This window comes from Pteropus vampyrus, unplaced genomic scaffold (assembly GCF_000151845.1).
Source record: "Pteropus vampyrus isolate Shadow unplaced genomic scaffold, Pvam_2.0 Scaffold39, whole genome shotgun sequence".
Classification (NCBI taxonomy): domain Eukaryota; kingdom Metazoa; phylum Chordata; class Mammalia; order Chiroptera; family Pteropodidae; genus Pteropus; species Pteropus vampyrus.
Genome location: NW_011888820.1, coordinates 10,282,167 through 10,299,138, shown reverse-complemented (window position 1 = coordinate 10,299,138; position 16,972 = coordinate 10,282,167). Strand labels below are relative to the sequence as shown.

The 16,972-nt window shown below is 35.9% G+C and overlaps 1 protein-coding gene and 1 pseudogene across 1 annotated transcript in view; both read right to left on the bottom strand.

Moving 5' to 3' along the window:
* CCDC192 (coiled-coil domain containing 192) overlaps positions 1 to 4,550 on the bottom strand; it is a 191,114-nt gene extending 186,564 nt beyond the window's left edge. Inside the window, exon 1 of the mRNA XM_011358346.2 lies at positions 4,489 to 4,550. Coding sequence (XP_011356648.2) covers positions 4,489 to 4,550 — 62 coding nt within the window. The remainder of the gene's footprint in view (positions 1 to 4,488) is intronic.
* On the bottom strand, positions 556 to 675 carry LOC111738497 (annotated as a pseudogene).
* Positions 4,551 to 16,972: the final 12,422 nt, after the last annotated feature.

The following is a 16,972-nucleotide window of genomic DNA, read 5'->3' as shown; positions in this document are numbered from 1 at the left end:
CTTTTATAGCAAAACCATATTTTCATTGTCTCCAGTTCCTTTCCTCATTGTTTTTGTTAAAGCCACTTCATTCAGACTGTCACAAGTTCCACTCTACGGTAACTGCACTACTGAGTTCACCATATTACCCACAACCTACCTAACATGAGAGCTTTTAGAAATGATTTGTCACTTCTTCTTTGAAATACTTTCTCCACTTGGCTCCAGGCCCTTCCAGGCCCTTCCACACCCTCTCCCAGACCCCAGGTTTCTTTGCTATGCCACCCGCTGCTCCTCAGTTCTCTTAGATGGTCTTTTCTCATGTCCTTGAGTGCTCAATTTTGTCAGGCTCCAGGGCTTCCTCTCTACTCTATTCACATTTAACCTCTTGGGCATCTCCTTTGGCCTCCTGGCCTTAACTGTCATCAATATGCCCATCACTCCTAAATACATATCTCCAGTCCAGACTTCTTCCTTGAATCCCAGATTCACTCACTCAGTTGCCTTCTTGACATCTCATATTTTCTTTTTAAGATAAGAACGAACATCTTAATTTCTCTTTTTTTTTTTTTTTAACACCTACAGCATCTGGTATTCCTAAGTGGTCTCCCCATTCAAGTACTAACCAGGCCCGACCCTGCTTAGCTTCCAATATCAGATGAGATCGATAACATTCAGGGTGGCATGGCTGTAGACCCGATATCTTAATTTCAACATTTCTCAAACCTACCTCTTGATGCCTACCCCAAACCTGCTCTACTTACAGTCTTCCTCATCTCAGCCGATGACGTCATTGCTTAGATTAAAACCTTGAGTCCTCCTTTGGTCTCAGAACCCATTTCCAACCCAACAGGAAATTCTTGGCCTACCATCAAAATATATCCAATATCTGTCCACACTCACCACTGTCTGTTGACGCTCTGGTTAATGCGCTACCATTAGCTCTTGGCTGGATTATTGCTTGGGTTAACCTACTAAATGGGCTCGCTCTGCTTCCACCTGCGCCCCCTACATTCTATTTTTGATACATTAATCATAAGAAAAATCATTTCATAGCTCTGCTCAAAACCCTCCAAAAAGGAATCTCATGTCACTGAGAATAAAACCCAAAGCCCATATAATGGCCTACAAGGTCCTACAGATGTCTCTGCCATTCACCTTTGCCATCTACTGTAGGTCTCCATCCCACTCCTGACCCTGCCTGCCTCACACAGCTCCAGCTTTACTTCTCTGAATGTGTGTAATATTCTCCTTCTTGATCCCTCCCCTCCAGGTCACACTGGCCTCCTCACTCCTCTTCAACCTCATAGACTCCTATCTCAAGTACCTCTGCCAGGAATACTTTCTTCACACCTGTTCACTTGGCTATTCCCACTTCTTTCTTGTCTTTGCTCAAATATCACTTTCTCAGTGAGGCCTACCATATGTACCTCCTTTAAAATTGAACTCCCCATTCCCCTCTCCATCCTCATCACCTTGCTTGTTTTTCTCTGCTGTGCATACCACTTTCTAACATACTATATAATTTGCTTATTATATTTATTATATTTCTTCCCGACTGAAAATGTAAACTCCTTGAAGATAGGGGGTTTTTCTGTTGTTTTGTTACTCATCCTTAGCATCTTGAAGAGGATGGTCAATAAATATTTGTGTAATGAATTCATAAATGAATGATTTAGTAAACCTTAAATCTTTTTGAGTCTCATTCTACTATTGCCACAAACAAGCCTTACTTTAAAATCCAGGGGTACTTCTATTATTTTCTATCCTACTATCTTTTTTAAAAATGTATTATTTTATTTCCATATTTCTGTGCCTGTCTCTCACTTTTCAAAAAAAATTAAATTTATTTAAAAATGTTTACAAAGTAATCAGTGACTATTGAATAAAATTAATGAAATTCCCACTTAGTGGAAAGACACTCTGGGGTTCTGAGAGATGTTACTGCTTTTCTCGCATCATACCTAAATCAACAAAACCCAGTGTTCTGGTGCTCTCTTCTTGACAGTTCCTCTTTATCATGAAATGGAAAACAACTTTTTGGTTAGCACAGTTGCTGGACAAAACAGCAAGGGCTGACCTCTCTCACCATCCAACCAATTTTATCTTCTATCAATGGATCTCACAAAACTGACATTTTTACCAAACTGTACCATCCAATAGCTCTAGAGTATGGGTTTATCCTTTCCTTAGGTTATTTCCCCTTACTAGACCACCCGTGCTCCCTGTTAAAACCTTATCCATTCTTCACACCAAGACTCAAAAGCTGCCTCTTTGATCCTACCAGTCAGAAGTATTTCTTGCCTCTGTAGTTTTTGGATGTCTATCTTTTATATCCCTTATTACATGTTATGATGTATATAATTATCTGTCTACCTACATTTTTGCATTTCTCAGTGACACTCTCATAGGACTATGAAGACTGTACCTTATTTTTTATTCACTTGATGACATGCCACGCAAGAAATTAATATTCTGTCACTGAATGAAACCAAGCAAAACAAACCATTGTGAGTACAATACCCTTATGTACATATTCAGATGTGCCACAAATATGTAAGAGAAAGTACTATTTGAAATCACCTTCTTTTAATAATGGTAAAAACAAAACTACTGATTTAAAAGAGAGTTTTGGCTTCTTGACAATAATATTTAAAGGTCATGAGTCATGGCCCCAGAGTATCCATAGTAACTCAGCCTACACAGTACAAGTAATGTTGTACCATAATTAATTTTTTAAAAGCTTTAGAAAGCCTATTAGCGAGAGAAAACAAATTAGAATTAACAAATGTATTTATGAAGCTTGCTGTTATTGTAGTATTTTTTCAGAGTTCATGGAAAAATTGAAAAAAATTCTTTAAATTTCTATTGGCATAGAGCAATGATATGACATACAAGCTTTACATTTTTTTCTCAGTGCTTGACAAAAACATAAATGTTTCCTTCCTTTAAGTGAAATGTCATTCCATCTGTTCCCCAAACATTTTGCCCTATGTTTTTAAGGCTGGTTTGGCGTGGTAATAATCAGTCACCAATAAGTCCATGTGAATAAATGATTTTAATAAAATTGGTTTGGAAATGCAGCTATTGAGCACTCAACTCTTATAAAAAAGAATTTCCTGGGAAAATGCTTTTATTATTCCCTGGGTTGATTGCATCCAAGTCCTAATCCTCCCTTGCTTACACAACATAGGAGCAAGTTCTCATTTGGTTTCTGTAAACTATGGAAAAGGTCTGTGTCAAGGGCATGAGAAGAGAGGAAGAGGAGAAAGAAAAGCAGAGCAGGCAAACAGACAATAGGACCAGTTTATTCCTGCTTAGAAGTGAAGGAGCTAAACTGAACCCACCCAAAGGTTAACCAAGGTAGCATGGTCCTTCCCCTGTCTCCTGTCTCAAAGCCCTGTTCTCTCCTTGCTCAGAACACTGAGCTCCATATAACAGGAGAACAAAAACACCAATGATAATTTGCAGTGAGAACAAAGTCCTACTTTCCACTTGGCTTCCCTGCTGCTTGTACACTGGACTATTCATTTCAAAGTTGTTAATCACGGGGCATTTTTCTTCAGTAACATGTTCACCTCTCCAATTGTCAGCACATTGACATATTATCTCTGTAGGTGCTGTGTTCAGGAAAATTAAAAGAAAATGAGTGTTTGCTAAATTTCATTTTCTTTAACAGACAAAAAATTTCCTCCCTCTCACAGATTGTTAATCTTTTGAGGTTCATAGATTCCTTTGTACATGGAAATATTTCACATAAAATTTGGGAGGATTTGTTAATTTTCCATATTATCCGTAGATCACAGACCCAAGTTTAAAAGTAAATAAAAGCAAAGCCCACAGTACATTTTAAAGCTTAACAAAGCAGAACTATGGTTACATGTGAATGTATCACACAGGACACCGCCATCCAGGATCCAGCTCCCATTCAAGGTTTATAAGAAAATTCTAAGTGGAAGGAAGGTATTTCCACATTTGAAGGGGAAACGAGTATTATGCCAACATGCAGATTTCCCAGTGATTAACCATAGATCAATTATAGAGGTAAACTGTGCTTCCATGTTTGTAGCCAGAGTTGGTTTGGGTTTTTATTTGGGGAGAGCTGGAATGACCTAGCTTCTTTTGTGTATATCTCCTGACAAGGGAGCAGTAAAGGTGACATTTCATTAAGGTGGTTCTGAAAAAGGGCTGGCTTACCTCGAAACCCCCACCCTTCTCACACCAGTATAACAATTGGGGTAAGTGTGTGATTTTGAGACGAGCAAGTGAAAGATAGCTTATTCATTCAACAAATATTTGTTGGCAACCTACTGTGTGTTCAGGTCCTGCCCTATGATCTGAGAAGACAGCAGTGTTCAAACAAAGGGGTCATTCTCCAGGAAGATGAAAGGTCTGTCTGATATTTCTCCCAGATTTTTTAGAAAGGCTTTTTTTAAAGCACTGAGCAAAGGCTACTTTATCTAGAAATTCCCATAAATTCTTTTGGGACAGGAGGAGCTGGGGACTCACCTGCTTCTCTCTGGGGTTTCAGACCCTGGAGCCACAGATTTCTTGCTATAACATTCTCCCATTTCAAATCAGTCCCAGTGGGATACCCTGTCATGGGATAGGCATCAGCTATCCCCATTCTTTAGAGTTTTAGAATCCCTGTTACTCCTCCACTGTTTCCTGCTGCTAGGCAACCACAATGGCTGTGGAAAAGATAGTTAACTTCCCAAAGGAAAAACAAAATTCAATTACAAAGCTACAGTACCTCCTCAAAACATTTTACAAATCAAATGCAGGCATGGGTAGAGATGAAGAATAACTGCATATTCACTATTTCTGGAAAATGCATTTAAAGTGAGCCAGAAGCAGTGGTTTTGTGTTCAAACCATAGCATATTTACATCCAGAACCAGTACTAAGAAAACAGTCACATGACTTGCTGAGAGGGGAGCATACACAGGAATGGATTAGTTTACAGGATAAGCAGTAATTTTTGCCACAGATCCCTAATTGTGATTGTCTTTTCCTGGGACTCACAAGCCTGGCCATGTCCTAATTAAGGCTTCCTGACACAAGACGGCAGAGGTGATAAATTGTGGCTGATTAGCTGGTGTTCTGTTCGCTGTAACAACTCATCTGTAGCCACTGCTGCTGCTTCTCTCTTGCTTGTCCAAAGACAACAGCCACTTTCTCTAAGCCAGTTGCTACATCTCTCCCTGTATGCATTCGTGGACCCAGGTTAGTCTGTATTCCCTTCTCTTCCTGCTTTGGCAGGACGTACACACAGGAGCTCTGCAGTCTATAGCTGGGAATCACTCCTGGGTTTTGATCCCTTATGTTCTGGGCTCACCCAAACCTGGTGGATCATCCAGCCCATCCCAAAATAAATTAGGTCAGTTTTTCAGCAGTTTTTTCAATCACAGAACTTGTTTCTAGGCATAGAGCATGTAGACCAAATAACTACAATAATAATGGGAATAGTTGGAACTGATCCATTTAAGAGAGTAATTAGCATTTACTTCTTCAAAAGAACTTTAAGTCACCCAGCCCCTATGAGTAAAGTTATGAACTTTGAGCTATTGGTGTTCTGCATGGAAAAATCACTAACTAGGTAGATGTGGAAAGGCAAGGGTTGAGGTATCGGTGTTACATCTAGTTAGCAGCCCATATAGAATTCAGAAAATTCTCTCACCTACCTATGCCTTAGTTTTCTTATGATAAAAGACTCACTTGAGCTGTTTCTGTCATTCCTTCCAGCTCTAACATTCTGTTCTGTTTCCTTGGCTCATTTATCAACCTATTTCCTATTTAGAAAAAAAAAAAAAAGTGCAGCACACTGCCAGCATTAATTTTACATAAACACGCTCTTTGAGGCTGAAGCAAATCTGACTGGTTTTCAATGTGAAAATAAAATATAAAAACTGTTCTTGGAGATATTTCTAAACAGAACTTGTCTCTAATCCTAATGTAACAGAAATATATTCACAAATTGGATTAATCAAATGAATCTTCAGCTAACAGCTATTCGAGAATGACATTAATTAACATCATGTGTAGGAATGCTGTTTTCTAGGATTCAACATTTTCAGCAATCAAGAATTACTATATTTTGTAAATGGAAATACCACTAGTAGAAACAGAATGCTATATATAGAATTATGTCATTTGTTTCCAAAGACTATCAATATACTAGAGTGATGTGAAAATAATAATAAAAGCGAGATATTTTGTGGCAAACTTTGTTGGTCAGGTTAGGACCGTAATCCATGAGTCATCTCGGGGTAAACACTGCAGCCACAAATGCCACCGGCAAGTATTCTCCGGGCAAACAAGAAATGGGTTACAAAACCCACAGAGTAGATTATTTTTTAGTACATTTTAGAGGAATGTGCAGATGTTCACCATGTATTTGGTTTATAACAATTTATGAAAGGAAGGTCATCTCAATAATGGCTGGTGAAAGGCAGTATAGGCACTAATTCTTTATAAAAGTTATTAATCTTATCTTACATCTTACTAATCAAAAACAAGTGGGGAGATATGTCTGGTACAAAAAGTCCCTGAAAGACAGAGTGACTTTTTCTATCCCTTAAATGAGTCCTGTGGGGGGAAGGATTATGGAAGAAGGTGGTAAAGTAATTAGCAGGTTTATCGAAGACGTATTGGTCTACAGAATTCTTGACTGAGCAGGCTAAATAATGAAATTAATGATAATGTTCTTTTATGATTAAGCTAAGGAAAAGTACTTATGAATGAAAATCATTGAAAATGGTCTTATTTTAAAAACTCAAACTGGATTTTAAGAAAAACTACAATATTCCCCTTTAAATCTAATGAAAACAAGGGGTGATGTAACAAGAGTTCTAGACATTTATACATATAAATTATTGGCATTTCCACCATTAACAAAGTTTTAAACTTAAAAAAATACTGCATGCTCATTGGGGCTCTTGTAGACTACTATGCACTATTTGAAAACTTACCTTGAAGTCTGTCAAAAATGCATCTTTTCTTAGAATCAGAAATCACATATATGCAGATAACAAGGAATTTTAAGAAGCATGCTTACTTTATGTGCTCTCCTGCCAAGGCCAATCAGAATGCCTTATCAAACTTAGATGACTGAGTATCAGCAATACCAGAAAGGAGAGTAGAAGAAGAAACAGCAATGAGGAACGAGCAAGACAGAACACAGATAGTACGTTTACAATGAAGTGGTGTGGCTGAGGAGAGGAGAGGAGAGGAGAGGAGAGGAAGTCCCCGTGGAGGTCTTTAGAGTCCCTACTTGGGAAGTAGCCCTTTGGCCTTCATCGGTCCACTCACTCTTAATTGTTTATTCAGTTACTTACCAAATACTTATTGAAAACCTACTGAGTACTAGGCAAACTGCTCGGCGTGAGTGAATTCGATGCTGCCCCTATTCTCATGGAGTTGATCGTACTATCATTCTAGTAGCCATAAATGTTCTATTGAAAAAGAGTAAATGAAGCAGGTCTTGGGTTTCCAAATGACTTTTCTAACTAAACATATCCCGAGCATTGAAAAGAATAAATAAACAAAAGCAAGCAGAAGGACCTCGTAGGTATTCCTCTTATGGGGGTACACACCCCTGTAGACAAGTGACTGCTTTTCACAGGGTTGACCTAACAAAGTTCACTATGCTCTTATTGTGAGGGACACGAGGTGACTGTGACTATGTGTGGGAGTCTGGGTGTGTCTGTGCTAGGAGAGGAGGTGAAGGTGAGAAACTAAAGTAACATCACACAAATAAGTACAGATCAATCCATGAACCACAACAAACAAAACATCTTTCAACTGATTGCAAGGCTTTCCTTTCATTTCTCTCAAGAATTAGCCAGCTCTCTTGTCATTGTTTTTTTGTGACCTCTTCCCTGTGATGCTGATTGCTTGACACAGTGGGTCTAATTATCTCCAGGCTTCCAGCCTGTTTTAATGGAGGGGGATGTTTATCTGTGTGTGCCGAGAGACTTGCCTACCTCTTGATTCTGAAGTCTTTCCTCAGGAAACATAGGAACAAAGTTGAAAGCTGTTAATCAATGAGCAGGAATGTAAACTTTTCATTTACGGCATTTTTAAAGCAGGAAGTAAACATTCCTTCTTCTTCCTTACGGTTCTATACTGCAGTGAGCATAATCTCTGATTTCCCTCTGGGAATTGCCTCCCCGCTCATAATTGGTTTTGAAGGGAAAATAAATTCATGTGCTCAGCCCGCACCATATAACCCAAGAGAGGACAGCCCTGTCCAGACAAAGGACTGCATAGCATCTCAATTTGGCTGTTCAGCAGTGGGATCCTGGGACTTTTGATCTCAAACAAGTGAAAAAAGAGTGAATGAAACAGTTAAAGTTCTAGTTATCCATTTGCTTATTTCTTTATTTCACAAATACTTATTGAACCTCTACTACATGACAGCCACTTTCTAGTTGCTAGCGAAACAGTGGTAAGCAAGACAAAGTCGCTGCTCTTTTAATTTCATGCTTTAGTTGATGGAGGTAATCAAACAAATACAGGAGATAATTTCAGGCAAGGATGAGTACTGTAGAGAAAATACAATAAGGATATAAAACTAGAAATGGGAGGTAACATAGAACTAAGACATGAAAGATGAGAAAGAACCAGCCTAGGGACCCTTGCAGAGAAATGTTCTAGCCAGTGGTTCAGTCCTATCATTACAGAAACACACTAAGTAGCAGTAATAAAAGAGAATCATCTCTGGGCCTAATGTCTTTCTGTGCTCCCTTTCACAGAAAAATTCATCAAGAGAGTTGCTTTTCCCAATTTCTCTTCAGTCCTCTCCAAACAAATATTCAGTCTTCACTGAAATAACTTTCATTCAAGTCACCACCAAACTTTTCCTTGTCACCTCCCTCCAATAGCCTCACCCTGATCTGAATTTTCCATTATGTGTCCTGCTTCTTAGTCTTCAAAATGACCTTGGTTTCTGCAAATTCCTAACCCTAACTGCAGCTCTGCCAATTTCATGAGCCCCAAAATACTGCCAATGAATTATCTTTTTCTTTTCTTAGCCAGAATTGGTTTCTACTGTTTCCAACCAATAAAAGCCTAATTCATGCACTTATATTTTTCATATTATTATTAATTTTTACCCAGGAAACCCAATTATTCAACTTACAGCACAATCCTCATTCATTCATTTGCTTATATTCATTGCTTTTCTTAAAATGTTAACACTATCTTGTTGAGTACTTATTTGTTTCTCCTATGATTGATTTACCATTCTTTTATAATTATTCACCTCTTGAGAGTAAATCATTCATTCATTTAATAACATTTATTATTATGTATGTGGTTATCGCAATGCAAGAGTTTGGACATAGGAGTAGTTCAAAACAGTCACGGTTCCAAAACAATGTGTTAGACTGGTACACTTACCGAGAAATTTCTCTTTCAGGTTGTTTCTGTTGTTAATATATTTTAAAATATTCTTCATGTTTTTCTAATACTTTGCTAATCTAGGCCCTAGAATCTATGCCCTTTATGTCTCTAATTATGTCTCTTAAAATTTCTTAGAGATTTGTTAGCTATAAAATTAAATATAATTTATCCAAATATTATATTTTCATTTCTTTAATAATATTTTATTATTCCACTAAAGAATCTAGTCTCAAATAAGTAAAACCAAACAAGGTGATGGTAGGGAACCCTAAGAAGCCATTTCTCAGAAAGGTCGTCTTCTCCACTAGGATTTTCTCATGGCTCACAGTCAAATGAATGGACATATTTTGATGGATATTTTACTGTGAAGGATACTTTCAGTTACAAGTAACAGAAAAAGCAATTCACAGTAGTTAATTTAGAAGGGAATTTGCTGACTCATGTGATTGCAAGGTCCAGAAGTTAAAGGTTCTTCAAAGTTAATTAACAATGTTGTTAGCACACAGTATCTTTCCATCTTGCCATTCTGCTTTCAACAGTGTTGGTTTCTTCGGAAGACTTTCTTTCCTCGTGGGCATAGAATGGCTGCCAGTAGTAACTGATACTGCAGGTGACTTTCTTCATGGCTAGTAATAGAAAGAGAAGGTTGCCTTCTATAACCTCAGAACAAAACTCCTATGTTTTGTTCTAATTGAGTGATCCAAAATAGCTGGATCATGACACCTGGAGAAATATTGATTGACTTAAATCTGAAATATATACCCACACCCAAACCACCTACTGTGGCAATGTTGCAGGATTCTCAGAGAGTCGGGACACTGATGCTCTAAGCAGGAAGCAGTGTTTATTGATGCCGGCACTGGTTCAACGGATTCTCATCCAAAGGGTTAGCCCCAGTTGTAACATGGCAGGCAGTTTTATATAGTCTTGTACTTCTGCATTCCTGCACAGCTACAGATATTCCGTATAAGGAAGGAAAACATAAGGAGAACATTGATTGGTTGCCAAGCTGGAGAGTACTGGAGAGGGGAGCGGGGGAGGGGGGTAGTCAGGAACTAACTTGTTCAAGCAGAAAATGGCCAGGCAGGGTCAGGCTGCCACAGCGATGGGAAAGGATCCATCAAAACCTACCCTTAGAACTGGAGGAGGTGGGGAGGAAGAGGGGGGTTGGGGAGATGGTGGCATTAATTCCATTCAAATTCCATGGCTATTACATAGTGGAGAAGGATGAAATACATTTAGGAGGCTCTAACACTACCCAGTGCAGGCATACATTTGCATATAATCTGTACATAATTCACATGTATTTCTTATTTGATTATTTTACGATAGAAATAGTAATGAACATATCTTACTTACATAGGCTATTGCCATATAAGTGTTTTACATATTTTTTCATATTATCTAGACTAGGAAAATATTCAATAAGACTAATTTACTATTATAACCTTAAAGGTCATTATTTCTCTATTTTTTAATTTTTATTCTTTCTTAATGAGGTATATACCAGCAAGGGAAACAAAAAGTTAAAGACAGGGTGAGATGAACACTTAAAATTTTGATCTGAAATAATGTGAGAATCACCATATTAGACAAAACTATGAAGTTAATAAACAGTAACTATCTAGTGGTTTATATGTGATTTGTTTTCAGAATATGATATTTCTATTTAAAATACTTTGTACTCACTAATCTTATTATATTCATGAAATTACCAATCACCTGTAGCTATAGCTTAAAAATTATTTTGAAATTTTTGTGTCTAATGATGTGTTTAACTTAGAAAAGACATCTATTTTAATCTCTCTATCCCCAAAAATGATGAACCTTCATCTTTACCTTCGTAGAACCAGCAACAAAATATCTCGATCAGCTCAAAAATTCACTGAAACCTTTTTCATATTTCAATGTAATTAATTTCATTAGTTATTCTTCTATTTTTTTCAATAATTCATTGAATTTATTCCCTTGATTGAATATTTACTCTGTGCCGGACACTCTACTAAGCACTAAATGCATGTTGTGTATGTGTTGCTTGCACAGATGGACAAGGATTTTGAGAGGTTTCTATGCCCTTCCTGAAGTATACAGAACATTGAAGGAGAGGTCAGAATTCAGAATTGGAATAAAGTCAGAAGAGAACAGAGATGTAATTAAATACATCTCTTTCCCTTACAAAAGTGCTAATACCAGACCACAGAGTAGCAAGAAAGAGTTCTCAACTCCAAATACCAGAGTCTGAACACGACTGACAAGTCACATCTTTAACCTGTAGGTCACATCATCATCGTCATCCTTCACCAAGAAGACAACACTTTGGAGCTTGACATGAATGTGGATTGAAAGTAAATAACAAGCAGCAAAGACACTCAGCACCATCTGTGCTTATTCAGTGCAGGGAACATTTTGTGCACCATTCTAGAAGTATTAATCATTGTGAACTATCAGCATGGTGGACAAACGATTCTTCTTAGAACTGCCCATTACAGCACAGGATGGCATTTGCTTCACAGACAATATATGGAAATTATTCAAAAATCAGTTAATCTAAAACAACTAAAAAGTATTGAGAAACATTATATTTGTTGTTTTAATTTTAAAGAAGAAAAGAATTGTTAACTACAATCTAACAAAAGAGAAGTTTGATCTTAGAGAGGTTTAATGTATAGCAGGTCAAAAGCACAGAAAAAAGTTTTAAATAGACCATCTCAAAGGGGCAAACAGTTTTGTCAGTGTTCTTAATGTTAATTAGGAATAACAACCCTATGTCATACAGGGAAAAAAATACCTCAATGAGTGAATTAATTATGTGAGAAGGTTTGTGAGATGCTTGCAGAATGTAAAAGCAATTGGGGAAGAGTATGAAATCCCAGAAACCGGTAAGATAGAGCTACCTCCCCATTTTCAATATATCACATTTGTTACTTACCATTTACAAAGGAATGTTTTGGCCATCTTGACTTGCATTAGCTAGTCAGAAAATCCCAAGATTGGATAGGAATTACAAGTATAGGAAAGAAAATTCAAGTGTATGAAAAATAACAAAGTATGATTGATTGCCTTAAGAAATGAAACTCTTAATTTTTAACTACAATGAATATACTATTATTTGCTTTCATCTCAATGCTCTGATAAAAACACAAAAGCTTCTGAACTGATTTCTAAATTTTTGTTACTAAATAAATTTTAGTGAACTATACTACAAATATAAAGATTACAAATAAAAAAAAAACAAAGAACTAATAGTTACATTGTCATGCTTCCTTCTTCAGAAGCACATTTACAAGATAAAAATGCCATATATATTTTTATAAGAATTTACACTTTGTAATTTATCAGATGACTGTGCCTGGCCTTCCCAGAACTATCTTTCAACCTGTGCTGCTGAAAATAGGCAATAATCAAATATTTAACAATAAAATATTTTCCTTACAAGAAGAAATACATCGACTATAATAAGACATCGCTGTCAAGAGAAAACCATTCTCTGTGTAGCAGAAATCAGCTGTCCCTTTAATCAAGACACAGTTCGATAAAAGGGAGGCTTTCTGAGGCTGCTCCAAGAACAAATGTATCCTCATGATAGAATGGTTCCCAAAATAAGCTGTCATGTTTGGCTTCTCTCTGTGGGTATATTGAATTTCCTGAATAATCCTTCTGCCATTTCACACACAGCAGATGCAACAGATCAGCAACCAAACAAAATTCCTGCCACTGAAGGTTGTTTCTCACTACTATTATAGGCACTGCTTTCATTTGCCTCTTGATTTGCCTAATTACATTTAAAACAAAAAACACCACAAATCTCACATTAAAGTTTTATGGATTATCAAAATTCCACAGTTTACAAAAAAAAAAAATAGAATAAAGCAAACAATCAGACTCCATTAATTGAAGTGATGGAACTCACAAATGAGATAGTAACAGGTTATTCCAGGTCAACAACCTCTCCTCAAAGTAAGTAGTTTCCCTGGTTAATTTACAACTTCAGAAATGAAATGTTAAAGACTGTCTAATAGCTAAACTATATTTCTTCAAGGTTTTACATACCTTTCAAACATATCTTTAAACATATATTCAGAAAAGGTAATTGTGATTTGCTTTTATTAGCAGAAATATCAAATTTTGCTGGCAAAGAAGTCTTCAGAGTTTATTAATTATCCGTTATTTTCAAATATTGAAACACTGGAATCACATTAACTTTAATATGATATTGAATGTGGGAAAAAAGCCAAGAAATTACTGGTAAACTCATCACCTACTGACTGCTTTTAAGATTCAAATATTCAATTACTCTCATTAGATATTGCTATGTTAGAAAAATAAGTACTTGATATAAATTTTTAAAATACATTTATTGAAAATATAAAGTTAAAAAACTGTTTTGTTGAAAAACAAGATCATTGTGTTTGCTGGTTTTTTGGTACAGAAAAAGCATGGAAGAATAGCGTTAATCAGATCGTGTAATTTGGTATTACAACCTGACACTAATATTAATGGTATAACAGTGACTGTTCACTGGATACGAAACTGCTAGTACAGCATAGTTAATAAGCTTGGGTTAAAAATAACTTTAACTAGTGAATATTGTAGCAATGAGTATGTTTCGGACCACATTAAACATTAATAATCTATATAAGGTAACTTCATTAAAAGCCACTATATGAACATTCGAATTCATTCAACAGATAGATTAAGGATTGTTTTTTTGGCAATACTGAACATTTATTCATATCATTAAACATCTCAACTTTTTTGGAGGTGGTCCATGTGCCCCTTTAATTATACACGAAATTTTGTAATGTGAGGATTTGTGCATTTGGCCAGAAAGAAGGTACATAGCTGCCATCAGATTTCCAAAAGATTGTATGTTTAAACAAAGTTTAAAAATTGTGTTTGTCCACCCCTCATTATCAAATATAATTTGATTTACAAAATACTGATTTAGTTTGTTTTGCAAAGAAAGTAATCTATATGAGAGAAAAAGTAACCTATATAAGAGAAAAATATTGCTATAAAATGAGACAAATATTTGTATGTTGATTATGAGGATGAATGAACTCAGTATTACACTTTCATTTTACACATAATTTAAGGGTACACGAAAAATAGCAATGTAAACAGAACTACTACTCATTGAGTTCTTAAAATATGCCAGAATTATTCTATGTATATTATTTCATTTTAACTCTTAAAACTCTGTGGTGACAATTGTTAAGATTATTGCCCCTTCCCATATGAAGAAACCAAGACTTGCAGCTAATAAGTACAGGGTCTGAAATTCCAATATACCACATGTCTTTTTGGAACTAAAATCCATACTCTTCTCCACTATGCTCTAATGCATTTCCTACAACCCACTAGCACTCAAAATTATTATTGTGGATGTTGTAGGTCATGAAGTAGAGTACTCAAATTCATCCACTGAATATTTCATCAGAGGCCTGACAATCACAGTACATGTATACTTCTGGAAACTGGAGAAGTGAGTATGATTCACCTTCCCTCTTATCTTATTCCCTTACAACTTTTCAAAAACAAATATTAGAGACAAGTATGGATATATATGTGTAGATGCTCAAATCCAAATAAATACAAGTGCATGTAAATAAATTGGTGTAGAATTTCCAATATTTATTGTAAAACCAAAGCAGAGGAGAGTCCTTAAGAATCCCAGTGCCAGCTGAAAAGTTAAACATTGAGCGGGTATCCAATAAGTTCTTTAAAATAACAAGCAAACTACAAGAGCTGTCATCAACTTTCTTTGTCGAAAGTAAACAACCCTGAGACCAAATTTTCTTTTGACTATAATAAAATCCTCATATTGCCATATCGTATATATTATATAGGAATTTCAAAATCAATATTTGATCTCTATACTCTCAGATATAATATGTTAAAGTTACATTCTGCACATTGGAAAGTCCACAATGTAAACTATGGAGATAGAATATGCCGCAGAGAGAATCTCATTGTGAGACTATAGTACAAAGGAATGGGTACAGCTAAGTCTGTAATCAAGGTGTCGCCCAGGCCAAGGGTCTCATCTAAAAGCACAATTGGGAAAAGATCTGCTCCCAAGCCCACAAGGTGGTTGTTGGTAGAATTCACTTCCTCTTGGGCTATTGGACTGAAAACATCAGTTCCTTGCTGGCTCTGGGCCAAAGTCTACCCTTGGTTCTTTATCAGGCAAGTCTCTCTAACACGACAGCTTTCTTCATCAAATCATGCAGCCAAGAAACAATAAAGAGAATCTGCTCACAAGAACCTAATAACAGAAGTAACATCCCATTGCCTCTGCCATATTCTATTGACAGGACAAAGAAGGAAGTCATAAGGCCATTTCACACTCAAGGGGAGGAGATTTCAGAAGGTTGTGGATACCAGGTGGCTGGGATCATTGGGTGCCATCCCAGAGGCTGCCTATCATACTAATGCATTTCAAAAATTATTTAGATGACTTAAATATTTACAAGAGGTAAAAAATATACTTTTTGACAAAGAATGAGAAAAAATAATGCCTAAGAGCCATTTTAACAATTTCATCTTAAAATACTTTTTAAAACTCAAAAATAAAAAGATGTAAAGTAGCTATATAAAAAAGAAATTCAAGGTAAAAGAATAAATTGTTTTTATGTGTCAAGTTGGAAAAGATTAAATATTTAATTGATAATATCCATTGTTGGTAAGGATGAAGAGATATTTTATAATCTGCTTGTGGGGTTAAACATTTCTGAGGGCAATCTGGTAACGACAATATTTGCATACCTTTTAACTAATCAATAGGATTTCTAGGTACTTATTTTACAGAAATGATTAAGCCAATGTACAAAGATTTATGTGCCAAGATGTTTATTGCAGTGATATGTATACATCTAGAAAAATTTAAGAGTCTCTCAGGAAGGATTGGCTAAATAAAACAACCACATAATAAAATACATTATAGATGTTAAAAATGATGTAATTTATAATCATGGAACTAGGTCTATGATATATTTTTAAACAAAAAAGGCAGATTATATAAACTCTATGTACAATTACCTATGTTGAACTATATGTGTGTGTGCTAGTATGTTGTTGTCCATGGTTGCAGAGGAAAAAATCTGAAAGGATATCTACCAAATTATTAATAGTGATTATCTTCAGTTGTGGAATTATAGATGATCTTTATTTTCTTTTTCATACTCTTCTGTATTTTTCTTTTTTCTTTTTTACTTTGAGCATATTCACATTTTATCGACAAAAAGCGATAAAACTATTTCCAAAATGATATTTATTACAACCTCCTCCTGTACACCTATATGGGAATGTTTTAAGCTTTTGTCATATGTTAACTGAAACCACATAGCATCTTAAGATCCTTTCATTCCAAATGTATGAGCTGCTTCTATTGATAAATGAATATGTTTCAAGTTCCTTGGCAAATTATATTTACTTAAAAAAAAAACAACTCTGAAATTCTTTATACACACAAATACCATCAATCAAAAAGGGAACTAGAAATTAACTGTCAGGTTTCTCCTTAACCTGGCTATTCTGGAAGGATAACTCACTGAAGGACCAGCACTGAAGATTTTGATTTGTTAAAT